At 71.4% G+C, this 21416-nt stretch overlaps 4 protein-coding genes across 7 annotated transcripts; 3 read left to right on the plus strand and 1 right to left on the minus strand.

Moving 5' to 3' along the window:
• Window positions 1-1704: 1704 nt before the first annotated feature.
• Window positions 1705-3911, plus strand: RAD9A (RAD9 checkpoint clamp component A; the record flags this gene model as incomplete). The annotated part of the gene is made up of 11 exons (XM_082000204.1): window positions 1705-1738; window positions 1830-1900; window positions 2011-2145; window positions 2240-2354; window positions 2443-2542; window positions 2750-2859; window positions 2967-3073; window positions 3150-3214; window positions 3287-3388; window positions 3515-3734; window positions 3813-3911. 11 exons carry the CDS (start codon window positions 1705-1707, stop codon window positions 3909-3911), a joined length of 1158 nt encoding a protein of 385 aa, XP_081856330.1.
• A 236-nt stretch (window positions 3912-4147) lies between these two features.
• Window positions 4148-7719, minus strand: PPP1CA (protein phosphatase 1 catalytic subunit alpha; the record flags this gene model as incomplete). 2 transcript variants are annotated; one of them, XM_082000592.1, is made up of 7 exons in its annotated part: window positions 4148-4395; window positions 4647-4781; window positions 5111-5334; window positions 5488-5592; window positions 6084-6314; window positions 6501-6632; window positions 7665-7719. In XM_082000592.1, 7 exons carry the CDS (start codon window positions 7717-7719, stop codon window positions 4285-4287), a joined length of 993 nt encoding a protein of 330 aa, XP_081856718.1. In that variant the 3' UTR covers window positions 4148-4284. The 2 variants fall into 2 exon arrangements, with proteins under 2 accessions (XP_081856718.1, XP_081856719.1); XM_082000593.1 differs by lacking the exon at window positions 6501-6632.
• Window positions 7720-11359: 3640 nt separating this feature from the next.
• CARNS1 (carnosine synthase 1) lies at window positions 11360-16185 on the plus strand (the record flags this gene model as incomplete). The annotated part of the gene is given in 11 exon segments (XM_082000570.1): window positions 11360-11756; window positions 11759-11791; window positions 12040-12129; window positions 12496-12726; window positions 12729-12982; window positions 13287-13467; window positions 13927-14012; window positions 14187-14191; window positions 14193-14416; window positions 14492-14763; window positions 14959-16185. Coding segments are annotated over 11 exon segments (2907 nt in total). The 5' UTR covers window positions 11360-11452.
• Window positions 16186-17999: 1814 nt separating this feature from the next.
• Window positions 18000-21358, plus strand: RPS6KB2 (ribosomal protein S6 kinase B2; the record flags this gene model as incomplete). Of its 3 annotated transcripts, XM_082000582.1 has the most annotated exons (15): window positions 18000-18071; window positions 18661-18695; window positions 18772-18892; window positions 19007-19075; window positions 19138-19285; window positions 19363-19420; window positions 19500-19600; window positions 19695-19785; window positions 19854-19944; window positions 20085-20192; window positions 20282-20344; window positions 20436-20513; window positions 20612-20719; window positions 20808-20920; window positions 21181-21358. In XM_082000582.1, the coding sequence occupies 15 exons, from the start codon at window positions 18000-18002 to the stop codon at window positions 21347-21349; spliced, it is 1425 nt and encodes a 474-aa protein (XP_081856708.1). In that variant the 3' UTR covers window positions 21350-21358. The 3 variants fall into 3 exon arrangements, with proteins under 3 accessions (XP_081856708.1, XP_081856707.1, XP_081856706.1); XM_082000581.1 differs by lacking the exon at window positions 18661-18695 and having other exon boundaries at window positions 18000-18097; XM_082000580.1 differs by lacking the exon at window positions 18661-18695 and having other exon boundaries at window positions 18722-18892.
• Between the last annotated feature and the right edge of the window lie 58 nt (window positions 21359-21416).

The raw sequence follows: 21416 nt of genomic DNA on the forward strand, positions 1-21416 counted from the left end.
GGGAGCCGGCTGAAGAACCCTGCTGCGAGCGCGAGTCAAGTTCCTTGCAGCCAGATCCCCCGGCCTCCCTCGAGGCCCCAGCCTGAGAGCCGGTCGCTCCGGGCTGGCTGGCTGCAGGAGGAAAGTGGTTTGCAGAGTTCCCCCTCGCTCAGCCTCCCCGGCAGCACCCCTTACCCTCTTTATTGCTTTTATACCCTCGCCTGCCTCAAACATGTCACCAGCCTTCCAGGTACAAGCTTCCCACTTTCCAGCATGGCACAGCCGGCAGCGTCTGCAGGATGAAGAAGCCGTTAACCGCTGCCAACCTGGTTACAGCATCCCTGCTTGCCCATGTGCCCTCAGCCCTTGCCCGGGAGGCTGAGGCCCACAGGCACAGGGCAGGGCTCCCTGGAACACCAGGCTCCCAGCAGGCACCAGAGGGGGCACGGCTCCACCAGCTACTGCACACCCTCATATGGGCAGCCACCCAGCTCTGGGGAGCTGCAGCCCTTCCCAGCCCCATAGACATAGCCCATGGGTGGGCACTGGAGAGCACTGTGCCACAGGAGTGTGGGCAGGGGCTGGCGGCAGCAGCTTGATGGAGGGAGCTGAGCTGAAGGGAACCAGAGAAGAGGGTGAACCTGATGGAGGGCAGCCTTACCTGCGATGCTGCTGGGAGGGAAGGTGGCAGTCAGGTGTGAGGGGATGCTCACCAGGCATTGACAGGACAGCTGCTGAAGGGAGAGGGGGGTGGCTGGTGCCATCTGAGGGGCAGAGGAGCAGGCATGAGGAGGTAGGCTGGGGTCCTGCGAAAAGCCACAGTGCAGGCTTGGGCTACCAAAACCGTGGGGGATGGCACAGGCCGCCTGGAGAGGCTCAGGGACCCCAGAGGGTCCTGTTGGGAGAGGGCTGGGGCCTGCAGGCCGCAGGTGGGCCACAGAGCCCAGGGATGAGTCAGCAGGCCCAGGGAAGGACCCAGGGGCAGGCAGGTGGCCACAAGGGCAGGACAAGGGCCTGGCGACGGGACGCGGGCGGGCTGGGACGCGGGGCCGGGACAGGCAGCGGGACCGGGGCCACGCCGGGCCCCGGGAGTCGTGCGAAGGAGTGCACACCCGCCGCTCGTCGTCGAGGCCCCATTGGCTGAGAGTCACGTCACTCCAGTCTCCGGCGGCGCCTGCGCTCTGCCGTCCAATAGCGAGCTACGGGAGGCGGGCCTGCCAGCGCGTGCGCCGCCGGGCGCCCGGAGTATGGGGAGGGGCCACCTCCCGGTCACGTGAGGCGAAGCCCGGCGCGAGAACGGCGAGTCGAGAACGTCGCCGAGCCGTCACGCAGCCGCGCTGACCAATAGGCTGGCAGCGAGGGCGGGACAGAGACATACTCCCGCCCAATGGGAAGGCGGCGGGCGAGGGCGGTGCGGGAGCGGGAAGGTGCGGGCGCGGCGCGGAGGTGAAGCGGGCGGAACCACTGGGGGCCGGATAGGGGGACGGGAGACACCATTCCGGGGGCCGCTGGGGAGGCGGCACCGCCGAGGCGCTCCGCGGCGGGCGGGGGAAGCTGAGCGCGTCCATCAGGGGCTTCGCGGGGGGGGCCGAGCCGCGGAGCACCGGGTACAAGCACCTAGTGGAGGCGTGGCCCCGGGGGCGGGGTTGGGGGCGGGGCCTCCGCTCGGGGGCGGGGCCCGGGGCAGGCGCGAAGGCCCCACGTGCGCGCCCGATGCCCAGCGCTATGAAGTGCGTCGTCGCCGGCGGCAACGTCAAAGGTGAGCGGGGCCGGGGAGGGGCCCACGGGGGCGGCGGGGGGGGGCAGGGGGGCCCTGCCTCACCCCCCTCCTTCTCCTCCTGCCCCCCCAGTCCTCGGCCGAGCCGTGCACTCCCTGTCCCGCATCGGGGACGAGCTCTACCTGGAGCCCACTGAGAGCGGGGTATGGGGCGCCGGGGGGGCGGCTGGCTGGGAGCCGGGGGGCCACCATGTGCCCCCTGCTTCCATCCCCACCGGGCAGGCGGTGTCAGTGGCGGGGGGTGTGTGTCCCAGCTGTCCCTGCGCACCGTCAACTCCTCGCGCTCGGCCTTCGCCGCCTTCCTCTTCGCGCCCCTCTTCTTCCACCTCTACGAGCCGGGCGGCCCCCGGCCCGACGGAGAGCGCTTCCGCTGCAAAGTCCTCATGAAGGTGCGGCACCCCCCGCCGGCACCCCGTCGCTGTGGGGCAGGGGGACACGGAGCAGGCAAGGTGACCGTCTCCCGTGTCCGTCCCCTGCCCGCAGTCCTTCCTGGGTGTCTTCCGCTCGCTGCCCTCGCTGGAGAAGACGGTGGGGAAATGCCTCATCCTGCTCAAACCCCGGGCGAGCCGCCTGGTCGTGCAGCTTCACTGCAAGTACGGTGAGTGCCGGCGGGGACGCGGCGGCGCGGGGCACACGCGCGCTGGCATCGCCGTCCTGCCCCGCTGAGCCGGTGCCCTCCCTGCCAGGCGTCACCAAGACCCACAACCTGGCTTTCCAGGAGTGCGAGCGGCTGCAGGCCGTCTTCGACACCCGGCGCTGCGCCAGCAGCCTCTGCGCCCCGGCACGGTGAGCGGGGCCGGCGGCGGCACCGGGGAGGGGGTCACCGGGGTGGGGGCGAACTGCAGGTAGAGGCGGGGGGTGGGAAAAGGGGACATTGGGTGGCACTGGGATGGGCAGGGGCTGCGGGCGGATGGAAGGAGGGACCCTGGCTGGCCCCACGGGGTTTGGGGTGCTCAGCCCTGGGTACAGGCCCCCACCTCCTTGTGCCCACAGGGTGCTGGCGGAGGCCGTGGTCCACTTCCCCCAGACGCTGGCTGAGGTGACGCTGGGGGCTGGCCCTGGGGGCAAGATCAGCCTCCGAAACTACGTGGAGGACGAGGCGGGTGAGCCCTGTGGGGCAGGTGTACCCCTTCCCCGGACTTGGGGTGCCCCTTCCCTGGTCTTGGGGTGCTGCCACAGCCCCCCGACCCACCGCCTCCCCCACTCCCAGAGCCGAGCAAGACGATGGTGACGGAGCTGTGGCTGGCTGAGGATGAATTCCAGACGGTGGCCGTGGCCCCAGGCTCCCACATCACCTTCTGCCTCAAGGAGTTTCGGGCGAGTCCCCACCCCAGCCCCCACTGCCAGCCCTGGGTCACCCCACAGCCCCCCTCAACCTCCTCTCTGTGCCCAGGGGCTGCTGATTTTCGCCGAGGCCTCCAACCTGCCCCTCACCATCCACTACGACGTGCCCGGCAGGTAGGAGTGAGCACCCCGGCCCCCCTGTGCCGGCCCTGGCCCTCCACCTCCTTAAGCCCTCTGTGCCCCCAGGCCAGTGGTCTTCACCCTGGAGGATGCTGTGCTGGAGGTCCACCTGGTGCTGGCCACCCTCTCGGACCCAGTAAGCAGCTCGCAGCCTCCCATGGCCAATGGGTAAGTGGGGCTTGTATCAACCTTGGAGAGGGTGACAATCCTACCTCAGCCCTCCAGCTGTCATTAGTAGGGACCAGAGTGAATGGTCCCCACTCTGCCCCTGCTTACTCGCCCTCTCCCCAACAGCGTCTCCCACTTGCCCGCCCCATCAGACGACTTTGCCGATGACCTCGAGTCCTACATGATTGCCATGGAAACCAGCGCCTACGAGGAGGGCTCAGGGGTGCCCCCCAGCCCCACCTTCCCCCTGCGCACCCCATGTCCAGGCGAAAGCGACCCCGAGGAGGAAGAAGAGGAGGAGGAAGAGGAGGAAGGAGCTGTGCCAGGGACCCCTCCTCACAAGAAGGTCTGGGATGGGCATGGGTGTGCCTTGGCGGCAGGGGGATGGGCACTGCCCCCTCCTGACCCCCATCTCTCCCCACAGTTCCGCTCGCTGTTTTTTGGCTCGGTGCTGACGCCCGGGGGGCCCGGCCCGGCCCGCACCCAGGAGGTGCTGGCAGAGGACAGCGACGGCGAGTGCTGAGAGCCCCAAGGGCGTGGAGCTGCCGGCACCCCACCCCTGCCTGACCCCCCTCCTCAGCCACCAGGACGGGCAACTTCCCCAATTCAGCATCACCCCCTTCAAAAACAGGCACCGCCGCACGACCCATTACAAGTTTATTCCCAAAAAATCCTTCCCCCACCTCCAACTCCACCGCCACCCCAGGGCTGGGCTCTGGGCTGCCCCCTCGCCCCGGCAGTCCCTGCCCTGGGGCTGTATTTGGTTTGGTGGAGTGTGGCGGCGGGGGGGGAACGACAACAAGGATCTTACAAATAAAAAAACAGTCGAAAGAAAAGCGACCTGATGCTGAGGGCGGGGGGCCAGGCCCCAGCCGGGGTGGGGGGTGTCTTGCGGCTCATTTCTTGGCTTTGGCAGAGTTGCGGGGAGGAGTGACAGGGCGTCCCGCAGGGTTCAGCCCGCTGAACTGCCCGTATTTGCCCTTGTTCTTGTCAGCCGGCTTCAAAATCTGGGGGTGGGGGGGGAAGGAGTGAGTGGAGGGGCTGCACGCCATGCCCCCTCCTGCCCCAGCTCCCAGCTCCCCTCCTGCCTGGAGGGTGGAAGCTCTCCCAAACTCCACAGGTACCAGGGGACCCCTCCCCTCTCCCTCCTGCCCCCCCAGCCCTTGCATGCGCCAGCTCCCCCTCCCCACAGTCCCTCCCACCTGCCCGCGGTCCCCGTAGGCGTGCCCCCCGCCGCTGGCGGTGCCCCCCCGCCCACCTGAAATGAACACATAAGCGTTTCGTCCACGCTCATCATGGCGCCCGCGTTGTCGAACTCCCCGCAGTAGTTGGGCGCCGAGAAGAGAGTGACGAGCTGGCGCTTGGCGAAGAACTCGTAGCCGTCCTCCACCACCTGCGCGGGCGTCGGAGCCGGGGCTCAGCCAGGCACCCCCAGGGCAAATACCCAACCCCCCAGGGCAAATACTCCCGGGGTCCTGCCTACACAGTCCAGACAAGTCCCCCAACACCCCCAAGTTCAAACACCCCCCATCTGGGGGCAAATACCTCCCTCGGAACCACCCCTGTACAGACCCAGGCAGGAAATACTATGAAATACTGCCCTTGAGGGGCAAATACTAGGGGCAGAAACCCCTGCCCCATACCCTATACCCACTGGGGACCCAAATCTGCCCCCTTCGGGGCGCAGACACCCGAACCCAGCAGTCGGGTGCCCAGCGGTACCTGGTGCGCCCGGCAGATGAGGTCCAGGTCATGCTTGTGCAGGAACTTCGCCACCACCTCTGCCCCGAAGGTGAAGGAGACGCCACGGTCGTTCTCACCCCAGCCCTGCACGTCCTTGTCGGGGTCTGACCAGAGCAGGTCGCAGAGCAGGCCCTGATCCGGCACATCCGTGGGGCGCATGATCCGCCGGATCTGCTCCATCGACTGCAGGTCGGGGGAGAGCCCTGCCCAGAGCCGGGGAGCCACTTCAGGCCCTGCCTCTTCGGCAACGGCCCCCGTCCCCCTGAGCACCCCCAAAACATCGGCACAGAGCGCCCATCCTCCCCTCCAGCCCCCGGCAGCTGCTTCCCCAAAGCCCCGGGCAGGACCGTGCCCACCTCCGTGGCAGCAGAAGATCTTCTCATCCACGATAGCGGCGATGGGCAAACAGTTGAAGCAGTCAGTGAACGTCTTCCAGAGCTTGATGTTGTACCGCCGCTTGCCTGCAAGGCAGCGGGAGTGGGTGCCTAGTGCTGCCCCTTTGGGGGTACAGGGGCGTGTGGGACCCCCACGGGCCATCCCACATGGGTTTGTGCCACCCAGGTGAAGCACAGGCAGCTGCCCAGAGGCCCGCTAGCCCCGGCAGAGCTCCGGCTGCACGGGATCAATGCCACAGGGTGGCACTGCATCACGCAGGGGGTGTCCTCGGGGTGCACGCTCGTAGAGGTGGTTGGCAGAGGCACAGGGGTCCAGGGTGGGTACGTGGCACTCAGTGCAGAAGGTGCTGGGAGCACTGGGGTGGTACAGGTTGGTTGTGGGTGCAAGGATAGCACGGGTGTGGCAGGGGGACATGGAGGTGGCAGGAGGTCTGCCCCCGGTCACAGCAGCCGTGGATGGGGTTGGTGCAGGACAGGGTGGGGATGACACCGGGTAAGGGGTGTGCAGGGATGGCAGAGGGGTCATGGGGGGACATGGCCGCAGCCCACACACTCACACTCGTCGTAGAAGCCATAGATGCGGTTGATGCTGGCGCACTCATGGTTGCCACGCAGCAGGAAGAAGTTCTCGGGGTACTTGATCTTGTAGGCGAGCAACAGGCAGATGGTCTCCAGCGACTGCTTGCCCCGGTCCACGTAGTCGCCCAGGAACAGGTAGTTGCTCTCAGGAGGGAAGCCCCCGTACTCAAAGAGCCGCAGCAGGTCGTAGTACTGCCCGTGGATGTCACCTGTGGGGGCAACAGGGCATGCATGTGACCCCAGCTCCCCACAGCCCCCCACACCATGCCCATTTATGTCCCTGGGGAAGCATGGGGCCATGCTGGGACCCCCAGCTGGCACCTGTGCCCATCCTGGGGGCTCACCCAACCCATGCCCAGGGTGGCCATCTGGCACGGCACCCGACCAGCCCTCACCACAGATCTTGAGGGGTGCCTCCAGCTCCAGCAGGATGGGCTGGCTGAGGAAGATCTCCCGCGATTTGAGGCACAGCCCCCGGATCTCGTTCTCTGTCAGCTGGACGTTCTTCCCCGGCCGCGACCCTTGGACTGGCCCCACCAGAGAGACAGGCGTCAGGAACCCTGCCAGCGCCCCACGCGCACCCCACGCGCGGGCACCGAGGGACAGGCATCAGGGCTGTCACATGCCGTGTGCCCAGAGACCAACAGGAGCGATGGGTACGAGGGGTTTGCCTGTCCCCAACACGCCAGAGAGGGTCCTGACCTGCCCCAGGATGGGTGGGCATGGACCACTCCCTGCCCCAGGGCACCCCTTTCCTGCCAGAGCTGGGGGTTGTGGCAGAGCCCCCCAAAACACAGGGTGTGCAAACCCAGATCCTCCCCCCGCCCCAGTGCCTGTCAACCTGGCCCTGCCGTGCCCCAACACACCCCTCACTCCCCATCCCCTAACACTGCCCCCCCCGGCCTAACCCAAATCCAGCAGACCCCTTACCAGCCCCCCACTCCCCTGAGCCCCCAACACCCACCCCCAAACTTTCCTGCCACCTCTCAAGCCTCCCAGCCCCGTATCCAGGCCCCATCCCCTGCACAGCCCCCCAGTATCCAGCCCCCCAACAGCCAGGCTCAAGTTCCCCACTTCTACCTGCCCCCGACACACAGCCCCCAGCCCCCCAGGCCCACCTCCCATATTCTCCAGGTCCTCCCACCCCCGAAAGCTCAGCCCGATGACCCCCCCCCTCCCCGGGGTACAGTCCGTACCCCGCGGGGACCCCACCCCGAGACACTGCCCGGCCCTACAAACCACCCCACAACGCCCGCGGCCCAAACCGCCCCCACCGAGCCCGGCCCGCGACCCCCCCCGCCCCGAGGTTCAGGCACTGCCCCGGCCTGCCGCTGGGGCAGACCCCGGGGTGGCCAGCCGTTGGGGGGCCGGGGGCGCTTGGGAGCGGGCTGCAGGCCGTTATGGCGGGCCTGAGGCCACCGGGGGGAGGAAGTGGAGCAGGGGGCTGTTGGGGGGGGAGGCGGGAGGCCGTTGGGGGGTCCCGAGGCCGTTGAGGCGGGGGGCCGGAGCTATTAGGCGTGCTGGGGACGGCGGGTGCCGGCCGTGGCGGGGCCGCTCACCCTCCAGGAGGCGGCTGATGATGGAGTCGAGGTTGAGCTTCTCGGTGTCCGCCATGGCCGCCGGACGCTCCCGCCCCGCCCCGCCCCGCCCCTCGCGCCGCGCGCCCAGCGGGAGCGGCCGGCGGGGACAGCGGAGCGGGGGCGGGAGGGAGCGTCGCCCCCTGCCGGCTCGGAGGTATCAGCGCGGCACGGGGAGGGGGGTCCCGGAGGCAGCGGGACAGCGGGCCACGCTCAACCCCGCCGTCGGGGGCACGGGGACACCCCATCCCCAGCGTAGGAGCACCGCGGGCACCCCCGCCCGTGGCATCCCGGGCACGGGAGAGCCCCGGTACCCGCATCTCGGGGACAGCCTGGGGACAGGGGCGGGGGGCGGCCCAGGAGGGAGGGGGGCAGATGGGGTCCCCGGGACCGGGCTGTGACGGGGGACACGGCGGGACGCGGTGCCTGGAAGAGACCGTGGGGTTGCTCAGGCCGTTGCTCAGGCCCCCGGGGCACCCCACGGCTTGGGCAGGGACCCCGGTGCTACCCCCCACGCTCCCCCTCCCCCGCGGCGTGTGCCCGCTCCGGGACCGTGGGGCCACCGTTGTGAGCGTCACCGGGCCGTTGCCGGGAGGCTGTTGCCATCCCGGTGTCCCCAGGGGCACCCCAAAGCCTCCCACCCTCCCACGGGCACCCTGGGCACGGCTCCGGGGAGGGGTGGGGGCGGGCTCCGGGGCCACGGTGGGGACCGAGCCCCGTCGGTGCCGGGGCTCGTGGGCTCCCCTGCCTGCCCCCCTGCCTGCCCCCCTGCCTGCCCCCCTGCCTGCCCCCCTGCCTGCCCCCCTGCCTGCAGCAGCCATTATTCAGTCCCCGAGGTGGGGCCCAGGTAAACAGGCAGCGGGCACAGACCGCGGGGGGCACCGCCACTACCCACGCGGGGCTGTGCCACGCCACGCCGTGCTGTCAGGAATAGCTGCCGGGGGCGGGGGGAGCAGCCGCCTGGCCCCAGCCCTGACATTTCTGCTCCGCGGTGTCAGTTTTACCGCCGGCCCCGGGTGACCCCACCGGGCTGTCCCCGGCCCCCCCCCGCGGCTCCGTACCCCGCGCCCCCCTCCCCCGGGCCCCCCCCGCCCCGCCCCGCCCCTCCCCGGGGCCGCCCCGCCGGGACCGGGAGCGTACAGAGCCGCTGCGCCGGGCGCGACAGCACCGGACAGACCCACCACCGGTGGGTGCTGGCGCGAGTGGGAGTGTGGGGTCCAGGGGGGCGGTGTGCGTGGGGTGGGCGCTTTTTTTTGTGAGGTGGGTGCGTGTGCACGCACCGAGGGGTGCCGGTGCTGGGGGGGGGGGGGTGCATGCGTGCGTGTGCACGCACACGCGTGTGGGCACGTCTGCACGTGCATGGGTGTGTGGGCGTGCCTGTGTGCGCGCGTGTGCACGGGTGCACGCCTGCGTGTCTGCACATGCACGCGCGTGTGGGTGCGCGTGTGGGTGCGCGTGTGGGTGCGCGTGTGGGTGCGCGTGTGGGTGCGCGGCGCGGCAGCGCGGGTGGGCGCACCGGCCTCGTGGGGCGGTTGCGGCCGTGGGGCGCGTGCCGGGGCGGGTGTGCAGGCAGCGGCTGTGGGGCGGCCGTGGCAAGCTGCGCGTGGCCCGCTGGTGGCCGTGCTGGTGGCTCCGTGCCTGACGGTGACGGTGACGGTGACAGTGACACCGTGGGCAGCTGGAGCTAAGCTGGGGGACGTGCGACGTGGCAGCTCTGCCATGCTGGGGGAGAGGGGGACGGGGGGGCCGTGCCCAGCCTGGCCAGCTCAGGGACGGGGACACGGGGACACCCCTTCGCACGGAGCCGCCACCCCGGGTCCCGCCGCAGCAGCGTGTCCCCTTGGCCTCTCTGGGGACGGGGACGAGGCCAGGGACCGGGACGCAAGCCGGGCTCGGGGCGAGGGTGCCAGCGCCTGGCGCAAGGTGCCCATGCCCCCCCCCAGCCGTGGAGGGGACAATGGGGCTCTGTGCCGCCCGTCGTGCCCGCCGCCTAATCCGGGGCACGGGGCCGAGCGCCGGGCACCCCGGGGTGGCGCGGGGGGGGGTTTAAAGGCCAGAGCCGACCGGTGTCCCCCGTGCCAGGCGTCCGCGAGCCCTCGTCTCCTGCGTGCTCTCAGGCCACGGCTCCCACCCCAAGGTACTGGGGCAGACGTGGGGGACGCAGCTGGCCCAGTTTGGGGACCGCAGGGCCGTCCCCCAGCCAGGGACGGAGGGGGCACAGGGTGGTCCCCGGGCTGGCCGGTGGGGACACAGACCTGCAGGGACCCCTGTGGCAGCCCCGTGTCTGGGTCTTGGGGGGGCGGTCCTCGTGCTGGTGGGTGCCATGCGTCCCCTGACCCTGTCACCGGGTCCCGGCCACCCCGCAGGGCTGTGGGAGCTGGGCTGGGGGAGCCTGGGTGGGCACCGCTCAGCTCCGTGCCTCAGTTTCCCTCCATGCCCAGGTCTGCCAGGCACCCAGCTGGGGGATGGGGCACCCCCACGGCAGGGGGGAGGCCCCCGATCCCTGGCTCCGTGCCCCCAGGGCACCTTGGCACCCTGGGACAGGGGTTGCCCCCGGCTGTGCCGAGTTGGCGTGGGATTACGCTAATCCCTGCTCGGGCTCAGCTGGAGCTGCCGGGTCACCGGGGCTGGCACCGAGGGGACAACCTGGGGTCACCGAGGGGTGCCCCAGGAAGGGGGTGCCTGGCCGTGGTGGGTGCTGCAGGAGGGGTGCCCCCAGGGAGCTGGGGAGGGGGCTCCCCGTCACTGGGTGGGGGTGGCCGAGGAGCCCCGCTGACGCTGCCCGTCCGTCTCTTGCAGCCCCTCGGTCACCAGGATGGTGAGTGGCCCCCGGGGGGGGGTCGGGTGGACGTGGGTGCCTCATCCCAGTGGGGCACGGACCCGGTGGGCCCCGGCGGTGCCGGGCACTGCCGCGGGGAAGCGGGCTGCGTGGTGCGCTGTGCCCACCCGCCACGTGACCCCACGGGGACAAGGGGACGCTTTGTCCGGGAGCTGGTGGCCCCGGAGGCTGGCACTGCCCCGCTGTCCCCGAGGCGGCAGCTCTGTGCCCGGCCCCCGCGGCCCCCCAGCACCCTGACCCCCGCCCCATACCCCTCTGCCCCGTGCCAGCCCCTGACCCCCACGGCTGCCCCATCTCCCCCATGCCAACCCCTTTGCCCCATGTCTGCCCCATGTCCCCCATGCCAGCACCCTACCCCCATGCCCACCCAGTGTCTGCCCCAATGCCAGCCCCATGGCAACCAGTTAGCCCCACGCCAGCCCCTTTCCCCCAGTGCCAACCCCACACCAACCCATTAGCCCCATGCCAGCCCCTTTCCCCCAATGCCAGCCCCATGCCAACCCATTAGCCCCGTGCCAACCCATTAGCCCCAGTGCCAGCCCCACACCAACCCATTAGCCCCATGCCAGCCCCTTTCCCCCAATGCCAGCCCCATGCCAACCCATTAGCCCCATGCCAACCCATTAGCCCCAGTGCCAGCCCCACACCAACCCATTAGCCCCATGCCAGCCCCTTCCCCCAATGCCAGCCCCATGCAAACCCATTAGCCCCATGCCAGCCCCTTTCCCCCAATGCCAGCCCCATGCCAACCCATTAGCCCCGTGCCAACCCATTAGCCCCAGTGCCAGCCCCACACCAACCCATTAGCCCCATGCCAGCCCCTTTCCCCCAATGCCAGCCCCATGCCAACCCATTAGCCCCATGCCAACCCATTAGCCCCAGTGCCAGCCCCACGCCAACCCATTAGCCCCATGCCAGCCCCTTACCCCCAATGCCAGCCCCATGCCAACCCATTAGCCCCATGCCAGCCCCTTTCCCCCAATGCCAGCCCCATGCCAACCCATTAGCCCCATGCCAGCCCCATCTCTGCCCCCCGCAGCTCTCGGTGGACCAGACAAGCGTGGATCGGGCGCCGAGCCCGAAGGAGCAGGCGTGGGCAGGGCCGGAGGCGCTGTGCCCGGGCTGGCTGGAGGACGAGACCCCTGATGGCGAGGTGCCCGAGGACAGTGGGGACCCCGACCCTGCCACCCACGCCTACGAGCTGCTCCAGAGTGCCCTGCGTCAGGAGGGGCTGCCCACACGCTGGACCGCTCCGCAGAGCCCCGCACGGGTGGGGGGGGCGTGGGGGAGTCTGGGGTGGGGGGCACTGGGGCTCGGGGGGCTGGGAGCCGGGGGTGGCAGGGACTGGGATGGCGGTGGGGGCACGGGGGGTGGCGGGGACAAGGGTGGTGCTGGAGGCACGCTGCCAGGCTGGGAGTGAGGGGGTGGGCTGGGGGCTCCCGGCCGGGCTGGGGTGCCAGGGACAGGATGGCAGTGGGGTCCCCGTCCCGGGGCCATTAACCCTTGCCTTGCTGGCAGGATTTGGCCCGCTGGACATGACCGTCTGCATCCTGGGCTCCCCCACCTCCTTCCTGCCCGTCCTGCTGGAGGGTGGCACCCGCTGCCCAGGTGGGTACGGCCCCCTCGTCCCCACCCCATACGAGACACCCGTGAACCCATAGCGGGTGCTCCTCACATCCCACCTGACTGCTCCAACCCTGGACCAAAGCGTTCCCCACTCCCGCCTGTGCCCACGTGACTGGACTGGGAGGGAAACTGAGGCAGGGCACGAGGATGGCACCAGCCCCCCGTGCCCCACATCTGCAGCCCCATTCACCCCAGTACACACCAGTGCCGGCAGCAAATGTCACCCCCGGGTGCTGGGGCAGCCGCAGCATCGCTCCCCCGGTGCTCCCTCCTTGGGTGGGTGCCCAGGGGGGGTCTCTGGGCGGGGGGCTGGGGACAGCCAGTGCCCGTGCCCCTGCCCTCCCGCAGGTGCCATGGTGCTGTGCCTGTCGCCCGCCTGGGCCAGCCGGGTGCCCTCGGAGACGTCCCCAGGTGCCTGGTCCCTGCTGCTCTCCCGAGGGGTCTCCTTTGAGGCGGGGGGCCACAGCACCCTGGAGACCTTTGCACCCCCCCGCCGGGCCAACTACGTGACGGCCACCTTTGTGGCCGGGGACCCCGAGGGCGGCTGGGTGGGCGAGCTGGCCCGCGACCTCGACTGCCCCACGGGGGCTCGGTGCCGCTCGCCCGATGGCTCGAGGACCCGCTGATCGCCCGTTGGGTGCTGGCGGCCCGCGCCGGCCTGCCCGTGCCCCCCACCCTGGCCTTCATCCTGGGGCCGGGGGGGCGACCTGCCCACGGACCGGTGGCCCCCGGGGTGAGGCTGGTGCGGCTGGAGGACCCCCAGGGCCAGGAGAGCCTGGTGCAGGAGGAGGTGGGCGCCTTCCTGGGGGGCACCGCCATGGAGCCCTACAGCCAGGTGGGCACGGGGACACGGTGGGACATGGGGGCCACCCACAGGGCACGGCGGGGGGATGGGCAGGGACACGTGGGGCACGGCTGGGGTGTAAGGGTCAGGGTCATGGGCACACTGGTGTGTGTGGGGGCACCCACGGGGCATCCAGGGACACCTGTGGGTCACGCGCCAGTGGGGTGTCACCAGCGACACGGGGTGACAGCCGTACCCAGGTGGTGGGGTGGCTGGTGGGGTGGTGGCGGCACGGGGTGACGTGTGTGCGTGGGGGGGGGTGGCCACGGTGTGGGTGACGCGGGGCTGTGCGCAGGTGCTGGTGCGGCCGGCGGGGTGGCGGTGGCGCGGGACGGGCGCCCGCAGCACCCACGGGAAGGAGGAGGGGGCGGCGGTGGCGCAGGCGGTGGGTGCCCGGCTCCGTGGGCTGCGGGAGGAGGAGAGCGTCCTGCTGGAGGCCCTGGTGCCCACCGCCCGCCTGCCCGCGCCCCCTCCACGTAAGGCCCCCGCCCTCGGGCGCCCAGCACCCTGGGATGGGAGGGGAGGGTCCCCCGGGCTCCCCCGTGTCCCTGGGGCTGTTGCCCATCCCCTGGGGTGGGTGGGTGGGTGGGTGGCCATCGGGGCACCCAAACTCCCGGGTTCCTGGGGCAGGGCATGAACGTGGCCACCCTGGACCCCCGCCATCCCCTGGGGGGGGGGGGGGAAGGTCACCCTGGACCCCCGCAGTCCACCCTGGGGTAGGGGTTGGGGGAAGGTGGCCACCCCGGACCCCCACGGTCCCCTGGGGCAGGGCAGGGCGGTGGGGTGACAACCTTCGACTCCCTCCAATCCCGTGGGGCTGGGGGGTGACGGTGGCCACCGCGATGCCACACGGGGTGCCATAAGCCCCCGGGGGTCCGGGCGGGGAGCCCTGTCCCCGGGCGGCGGCCGTGCCTGCCCTGTCCCTCGCCCCCCAGGCAGCCCAGCCCCACGGCTGCCCGTGGCCCTGCGCATCTGCACCCTCGTCTGCAGGTCCTGGGGGGACCGGCCCCAGCTCTGCCAGGTAACGGCCCCACCCGCCCCGGGCTCCTCCCCTTCGGACGGGTGGGGCGCGATGGGCGTGGCCGTGGGCATCCCCACCCGCGGGTGGGGCGCGGCCGCGTCCCCGTGCCCCGCTGGCCCCAGGCTCTGGGGCGACAGCCGGCGTCCCCACGCCCGTCTCGGCGTGTCCCCGCAGGTGGCGCGGCGTGGGGCGCGCGGAGGTGCCGGTGCGGCACGGCGCGGCGCTGCCCCAGGGCCTGGACTCCAGCCTGCAGCAGTGGGGGGTGGTGGCCCCCGGCCAGCGGCAGGCCCTGGCCACGCGGCTGCGAGGAGCCGCTGAGGCCGCCACGGCCGCCCTCCTGGCCGCCGAGGCCGAGCTGAGCCCCCAGCGGCGCGGCGGCGCCCGCGCCCGCACCGACCTCCTGGGTGAGCACCGGCGAGGGCCACGCCGCGGTGGCGGCGCTGCGCCCGCCGTGCTGAGCGCGGTGTCCCCGTCCCCAGGCGTGGACTTCTTGCTGGCGTGCGTGGATGACGCCCTGGAGCTGGTGGCCCTGTCTGCCAACAGCCAGCGGTGCCTGGAGACCTGCCTGCTGGTCGAGGCCATGGGGCACGCCGTGGGGGAGCCTCCCGGGGATGTGCCCCGGCTGCTGGCCGAGGCCCTGCTGCACCGGGCGCAGTGTCACCTTGTCGAGGGCAAGGACATCCTGCTCATTGGGGCCGGCGGCGTCAGCAAGAGCTTCGTCTGGGAGGCGGCACGTGACTACGGCCTGAGGGTGAGGAGGCTGGGGTGCTGGCTGGCTGGCACTGCCATCAGTAGGTTTCAGAGTGAACGCCAGGTCACAACCTAACTGTGCCTGTGCCTCAGCCTCAGGCGGTCTCTCCGCTGTCCCAGTTGATGGGGGGGGTGGGCACAGCTGCGGTGCCAGGGGTGGGTGCCCCCCCAGGGTGACACCCCTCTGGGGATGCAGATCCACCTGGTGGAGTCGGACCCGGAGCACTTTGCGGCGGGGCTGGTACAGACCTTCTTGCCCTACGACAGCCGGGAGCACCGGCGGGACGAGGAGCACGCAGAGCGGGTGACGGAGCTGGTACGCGCCCGCGGGCTGCGGCCCCACGCCTGCCTCTCCTACTGGGACGACTGCGTGGTACTGGCGGCACTGGTGTGCCAGCGGCTGGGGCTACGCGGCAGCCCGCCCGCCGCCGTCCGCGTGGCCAAGCAGAAGAGCCGGACCCACCAGCACCTGCAGCGGTGCCGCCAGGGCCGCCCGCCGCCCGCCGCCTTCGCCGTGCCCTGCCGCCGGCTGCAGAGCCACGGGGACGTGGAACGGGCGGCCGGTGCCGTGCCCTTCCCCGCCGTGGCCAAACTGGAGTTCGGGGCGGGCGGCGTGGGCGTGCGGTTGGTGGAGAGCGCCGGGCAGTGCCACGCGCACGCCGCCCGGCTCTGGCGCGACCTGCGGGACGACGCCGATCACCCGGGCATCGGGCTGGGCTGGGGCAACGCCATGCTGCTGATGGAGTACGTGCCGGGCACCGAGCACGACGTCGACTTGGTGGTCTTCGAGGGGCGGCTGCTGGGCGCGTGGGTGTCCGACAACGGCCCCACGCGCCTGCCCGCCTTCCTGGAGACGGCCGCCTGCCTGCCCTCCTGCCTGCCCGCCGACCGGCAGGCGCAGCTGGTGCGGGCGGCCCTGCAGTGCTGCCGGGCCTGCGGCCTGCGCGACGGCGTCTTCAACGTGGAGCTGAAACTGGGGCCGGCCGGTCCCCGGCTGCTGGAGATCAACCCCCGCATGGGGGGCTTCTACCTGCGCGACTGGATCCGGGAGATCTACGGCCCCGACCTGCTGCTGGCGGCCGTGCTGGTGGCGCTGGGGCTGCCGCCGGTGCTGCCCGCTCGCCCCGTGCCCCGCGCCCACTTGGCCGGCGTGATGTGCCTGGGCTCGGAGCACGGGCCGGCCCTGGGGGCCGGCGGGGGGCTGGCGGCCCTGCGGGCGCTGCGGGATCGCGGCCTCGTCCGCCTCAACCGCCTCTTCGAGGAGACGGCGGGGGCCGGCGAGTACGAGGAGCCCTGCCTGAGCGTGGCCTGCGGCGGCGAGACGCGGGCGGAGGCCTGCCTGCGCCTGCTGGGGCTCTGCCAGGCGCTGGGCATCGACTCGCCCCGCTACCCCGTCGACCATTTCCTATCCCACTTCAAATAGCCCCGGGCAGGCAGCGGGGCCGGCGGGGGCGCGGGGGGGGACGCGGGCAACCCACCCGCCGCCCCGGCACCCCCTCCCGCCGCCCCGCCGCCCCGGTCCCGGCACCCTGGTATCCCGCCCGTTACCCTGGCGCCCCATTCCCTGCTCCCCCACACCCCCCCATCCCTCCAGCCCCTGGTCCCTGGCACCCCCCCCGCTCCCCTGTCCCTCCCCACCCGCCCCGTCCCCCATCCCTGGGCTCCCCGTCCCCCCGTCTCCTGGCACCCCCAAGCCCTCCCCCAGCACCCCCAAACACTCGTTCCCGGTGTCCCTGTCCCCACAGCCGGGGTGGGGGGGGGTGTCCAGTGCCCCTTCCCATGCCAGGGGACACGCAGGGGGACAGCCGACCCCCGGCCCTCCCCGTGCCCTTCTCAAGGCGGGGGGCAGCCAGGGTCCCCCGTTAATGAACTTTTGCTAACGAGGGCTGAGGGCAGCGCCCTGGGGGCACCCAGGCCACCCCACCAGAGCAGTGGGCGCAGCCTGGGGTGTGCTGGCACCCGCCGGCATGGGGAGACCCTACAATAACAGACCCCCGTGGGGACACCCTGCAGTGATAGACCTACGTGGGGAGACCCCACGACAACAAACCAGCGTGGGGAGACCCTACAATAACAAAGGAGCACCCAGGGACTCCCGGTGGTGGCAGAGCAGCTGGGAAGACCCTCCGGGAAGGGACCTGTTATGGGGAGTCCCTGTGATAAAGGGTTGTCACTGGGGAGACCCTACAATAACAAACCAGCCCCAGGCACCCTATGTAACGCCCGGGACGCGGTAGAAGCTGGCACGCGGTCCCGCCGCAGAGCAGGGCAGCCGGGTGTCCCACCGTGGTGCGGGGACATCCCCGGGTTAGCACCCTGCCCTGCCCACCCCTGGGGACCCCCACAATGACACGTGACCCCCCCCCCCCGACACCCAACCTGTGTGCAAGACAGCACCCAGCCCTATAGTGACAGGCAGCCCCTATAGTGCCCCAGACCCTACAGCAACACACAACCCCTGTACCACGTGAGACCCTACAACACACAGCCCCTATAGTGCCTGAGACCCTACAATAACACTAGTGGCCCTACAATAACACACAGCCCCTGTAGTCTCCACAACCCCACAGCAACACGCAGCCCCTATAGTCCCCGCGACCCTACAGCAACACGCAGCCCCTATAGTCCCCGCGACCCTACAGTAACACTAGTGTCCCCACAGCAACACGCAGCCCCTATAGTCCCCGCGACCCTACAGCAACATGCAGCCCCTATAGTCCCTGCGACCCTACAGTAACACTAGTGTCCCCACAGCAACACGCAGCCCCTATAGTCCCCGCGACCCTACAGTAATACCAGTGCCCCCCGCACTATCACCGGTGCCCGACAAGCCCGCGTGGGCCCCGAGCGGGGCCGGGTCGGGGAGGGTGTCTCTGTCTCTTCCAGGGGCGCTCCTCCCCCACTCAGCTGTCGTCACGGCGGCGCCGATGAGGTCACAGCGACGCAGAGGGGGGCAGAGCAGCCCCGCAGCTGGCGGCCGAGCGGGGGGGGGTCCCCAGTAAAGGCTGTGAGAGGCCGGCCTGGCTCTGTCGTTGTCCCTGCGCGGCCCCCCCCCCAGGACGCCCACGTTCCCCCGCCGCCCGCGGGACTACAGCTCCCGGCGTGCCCCGCGGCGGGGATCCCGGGGTCCCCCCGGTGACGCGCAGGCGGGGCGGGGCCACAGGGGCGGGGCGGAGCTATCGGGGCGGGGCGGGGCCACCGGGGCGGGTCCCGCCGGGGTCCCGGTACGGCGCCGTCATGGCGGGGGTGTTCGACATCGACCTGGAGACCGAGGAGGGCAGCGACGGGGACGAGCCCGAGCTGGGCGCCGTGAGCCGCCACCGGGGCGGGGCAGGGCACCGGCACCGGCTGGGGCGGGGACCGGGCACCGGCTGGGGACGGGAGGCACCGGGACTGGGGGAGCATGGACCGCGGATGGGGACGCGGCGACAGGGACGGGGGCACCGGGGATCGGCTGGGGACGCGGATCGGGGCTGGAGGGGGGTGACCGGTACCGGGACCCGGTGGGGACAGGGGGACCGGGGACAGCGGGGGGATGCGGCGGGGCCCGCTCGGTGCTGGGGGCGGCGGGACGGCCGGGCAGGCAGGCGGGCGGGCAGGGGGGACAGCGACAGGCAGCCCGCCGTCCTGCCGGTGGCGGGGCCGGGGCGCAGCCGGTCTGGCCGTGGGGCCGGGGACCGGGGGACAGCCGGGGGTCCCGGCCCAGCGTCCCCGGCAGGGCCGGGCAGGGGGAGGCTCCCGCTGGGCAGGGCCGTGCCTCAGCCCAAAAACATCCGGCTGGGCCGGCGCACGGCACCTCGCCCCTGCCTGCCTGCCTGCCCTGGGCACCCTGGCTGCCCTGGCCACCCTGCCCACCACGGCCCCCGGCCCACCACTGACCGTGGGTTCCCTCCTACAGGAGATGGAGCTGGAGCCCCGGGGGAACGGCCTGGAGTGAGTGGGGGGCAGGCAGGGGGGAGGCAGGGGGGAGGCGGGGGGTCCGGTCCCCGCTCACCCCCTCTCCCGACAGGCCAGTGGGGCACTACGAGGAGATCGAGATTTCGGAGAGCAGCGTCAACAACGGCCCCGAGCACATCGGGCCCCACTGCTTCGAGCTGCTCCGCGTCCTGGGCAAGGGCGGCTACGGCAAGGTGGGGGGCACGGCAGGCGGGGGGGAAGGGGGGGGCTTTGGGTGTGCCGGGGGGGCTTGGGGGAGATTCGGTGCTGGCTGACGGCATCCCCAACCACCCCTCGCCTCTTTCCAGGTGTTCCAGGTCCGCAAAGTACAGGGCACCAACACCGGGAAGATCTTTGCCATGAAGGTCCTGAAGAAGGTAGCGCCGCCCCGGCCCCCCCGGCCCCCCCGGGGAGCCCCCGCTCACCGCCTCCCCCCCAGGCCAAGATCGCCTGCAACGCCAAGGACACGGCACACACCCGGGCCGAGAGGAACATCCTGGAGGCCGTCAAGCACCCCTTCATCGTCGACCTCATCTACGCCTTCCAGACGGGCGGCAAGCTCTACCTCATCCTGGAGTGCCTCAGCGGTAGGGCTGGGGGGCCGGGGGGCTCGGGGGGGGCCAGGCATGGCTCAGGGGGTCCCGCTTGGGCTGTCTTTTTGCAGGTGGAGAGCTTTTCATGCAGCTGGAGCGGGAGGGCATTTTCCTGGAGGACACTGCCTGGTAGGGATGGGGTGGGGTGGGGGGGATGGGAACCCCAACGCCGCTGACAGCCCCCCCCCCCCCCAAACCCCTCCCGCAGTTTCTACCTGAGCGAGATCACGCTGGCGCTGGGTCACCTGCACTCCCACGGCATCATCTACCGCGACCTCAAGCCAGAGAACATCATGCTCAACAGCCAGGGTGGGCTGGGAGGGGGGTTTGGGGGGCTCGGGAAGGGGAGGGGTCCTCGGTGTGGTGACTGATACACACCCCCCCCCCCCCCAATCTCCTTCAGGCCACATCAAGCTGACGGACTTCGGGCTGTGCAAGGAGTCGATCCACGACGGGGCCGTCACCCACACCTTCTGCGGCACCATCGAGTACATGTGAGACGGGTGGGGGCGTGGAGGGGCGATGCGGGGGGCCTGCCCTGACCCCCCCCCGCACCCCCCAGGGCCCCTGAGATCCTGGTGCGCAGCGGGCACAACCGGGCAGTGGACTGGTGGAGCCTGGGCGCCCTGATGTACGACATGCTCACAGGATCGGCAAGTCCCACTCCTGCTCTTTCCTCCCCCGGGGCGGGCACGGGTGGGAGCGGGGGGGTCCCTGGGGGTGGGTGGGGGAGTCCCCCCCGGGGTGATGTTGAGCCTTCCTCGCCCGCCCGGCTCTTCCTCGCCTCTCGCAGCCCCCCTTCACCGCCGAGAACCGCAAGAAGACCATCGACAAGATCCTCAAGGGCAAGCTGGTGCTGCCGCCGTACCTGACGCCCGACGCGCGGGACCTGCTCAAGAAGGTACCCCCCCCTCCCACCGCCGGCTTGTTTACGTAGGTCCTACCAAAACCACCCCCCACGCCCCGCTCCATCCCCCTTTTCTCTTCCAGTTCCTCAAAAGAAACCCCAACCAGCGGGTTGGGGGGGGCCCGGGTGACGCGGCCGATGTGCAGGTACAGGCAGGGGCGGGCAGGGGGGTGGGTGCCAGGTGACACCCCCGCCCCTGCCTGACGCCCCCCCCCCCCGCCCCGCCCCTGCCCGCAGAAGCAGCCCTTCTTCCGCCACATCAACTGGGAGGACCTGCTGGCCCGCAGGCTGGACCCCCCCTTCAAACCCTGCCTGGTATGGCTTTGGGGGGGGGGGGACGGGGACACACGGGGAGAGCGGGCAGGGCGCGCCTTGGGGGCACCCACGGGAGCACCCGCCGCCCGCCCCCGCAGCAGTCGGAGGAGGACGTCAGCCAGTTCGACACCCGCTTCACCCGCCAGACGCCCGTCGACAGCCCGGATGACGCCGCCATCAGCGAGAGCGCCAACCAGGCCTTCCTGGTATGGGGCGGGGGGGGCGCGGGGGGCACGCCCACCCTCCGGGAGGTTTTTGGGGGGACCCAGCACCCCTGACGCCCATTGCCCGCAGGGCTTCACCTACGTGGCCCCCTCGGTGCTGGAGAGCATCAAGGAGGGGTTCTCCTTCCAGCCCAAGGTGCGCTCCCCCCGCCGCCTCAACAGCAGCCCCCGCACCCCCGTCAGGTACCCGCCCCACCCGGGGGGGTGGGTGCTGGGGGGCACAGCATCAGGGTGGGCCGTGTTGGGCACGAGTGGACAGTGGCTGAGGGTGCAGCGGGGGTGGGGGGGGGCAGGAGGATGGGAGGGGGCTTGATGCTTGGGGAAGGGGCTCTGTGGGCACCAGCTGCCCCCCTGCCCTTCCTCTCCCTCCGCGGCGAGCAGCGGGGTGCTGCGGGCAGGGTGGGACCCCCTCACCCCCTCTTTCTCCCCCCACCCCTCCCCAGCCCCGTGAAGTTCTCCCCCTTCGAGGCGTTCAAGCCGGGGGCTGCAGGGGAGCCGATGGAGCTGGGGCCCAGCCTGCCCCCCCCGCCCGAGGGCACGGCCCCCCTGCCCATCACGACCTCCGTGGGTGCCAAGAAGCAGAAGGGGGGCCGGGGGCGGGTGCCCAGGTAGGGGTGGTGGGGCGGGGAGGGGCGGAGGGAGGGCGGAATCCCCTGCCGGGTGCTGGTGGCAGAGGGGC

This window comes from Phaethon aethereus (assembly GCF_964289735.1).
Source record: "Phaethon aethereus genome assembly, chromosome: 5".
Lineage (NCBI taxonomy): Eukaryota > Metazoa > Chordata > Aves > Phaethontiformes > Phaethontidae > Phaethon > Phaethon aethereus.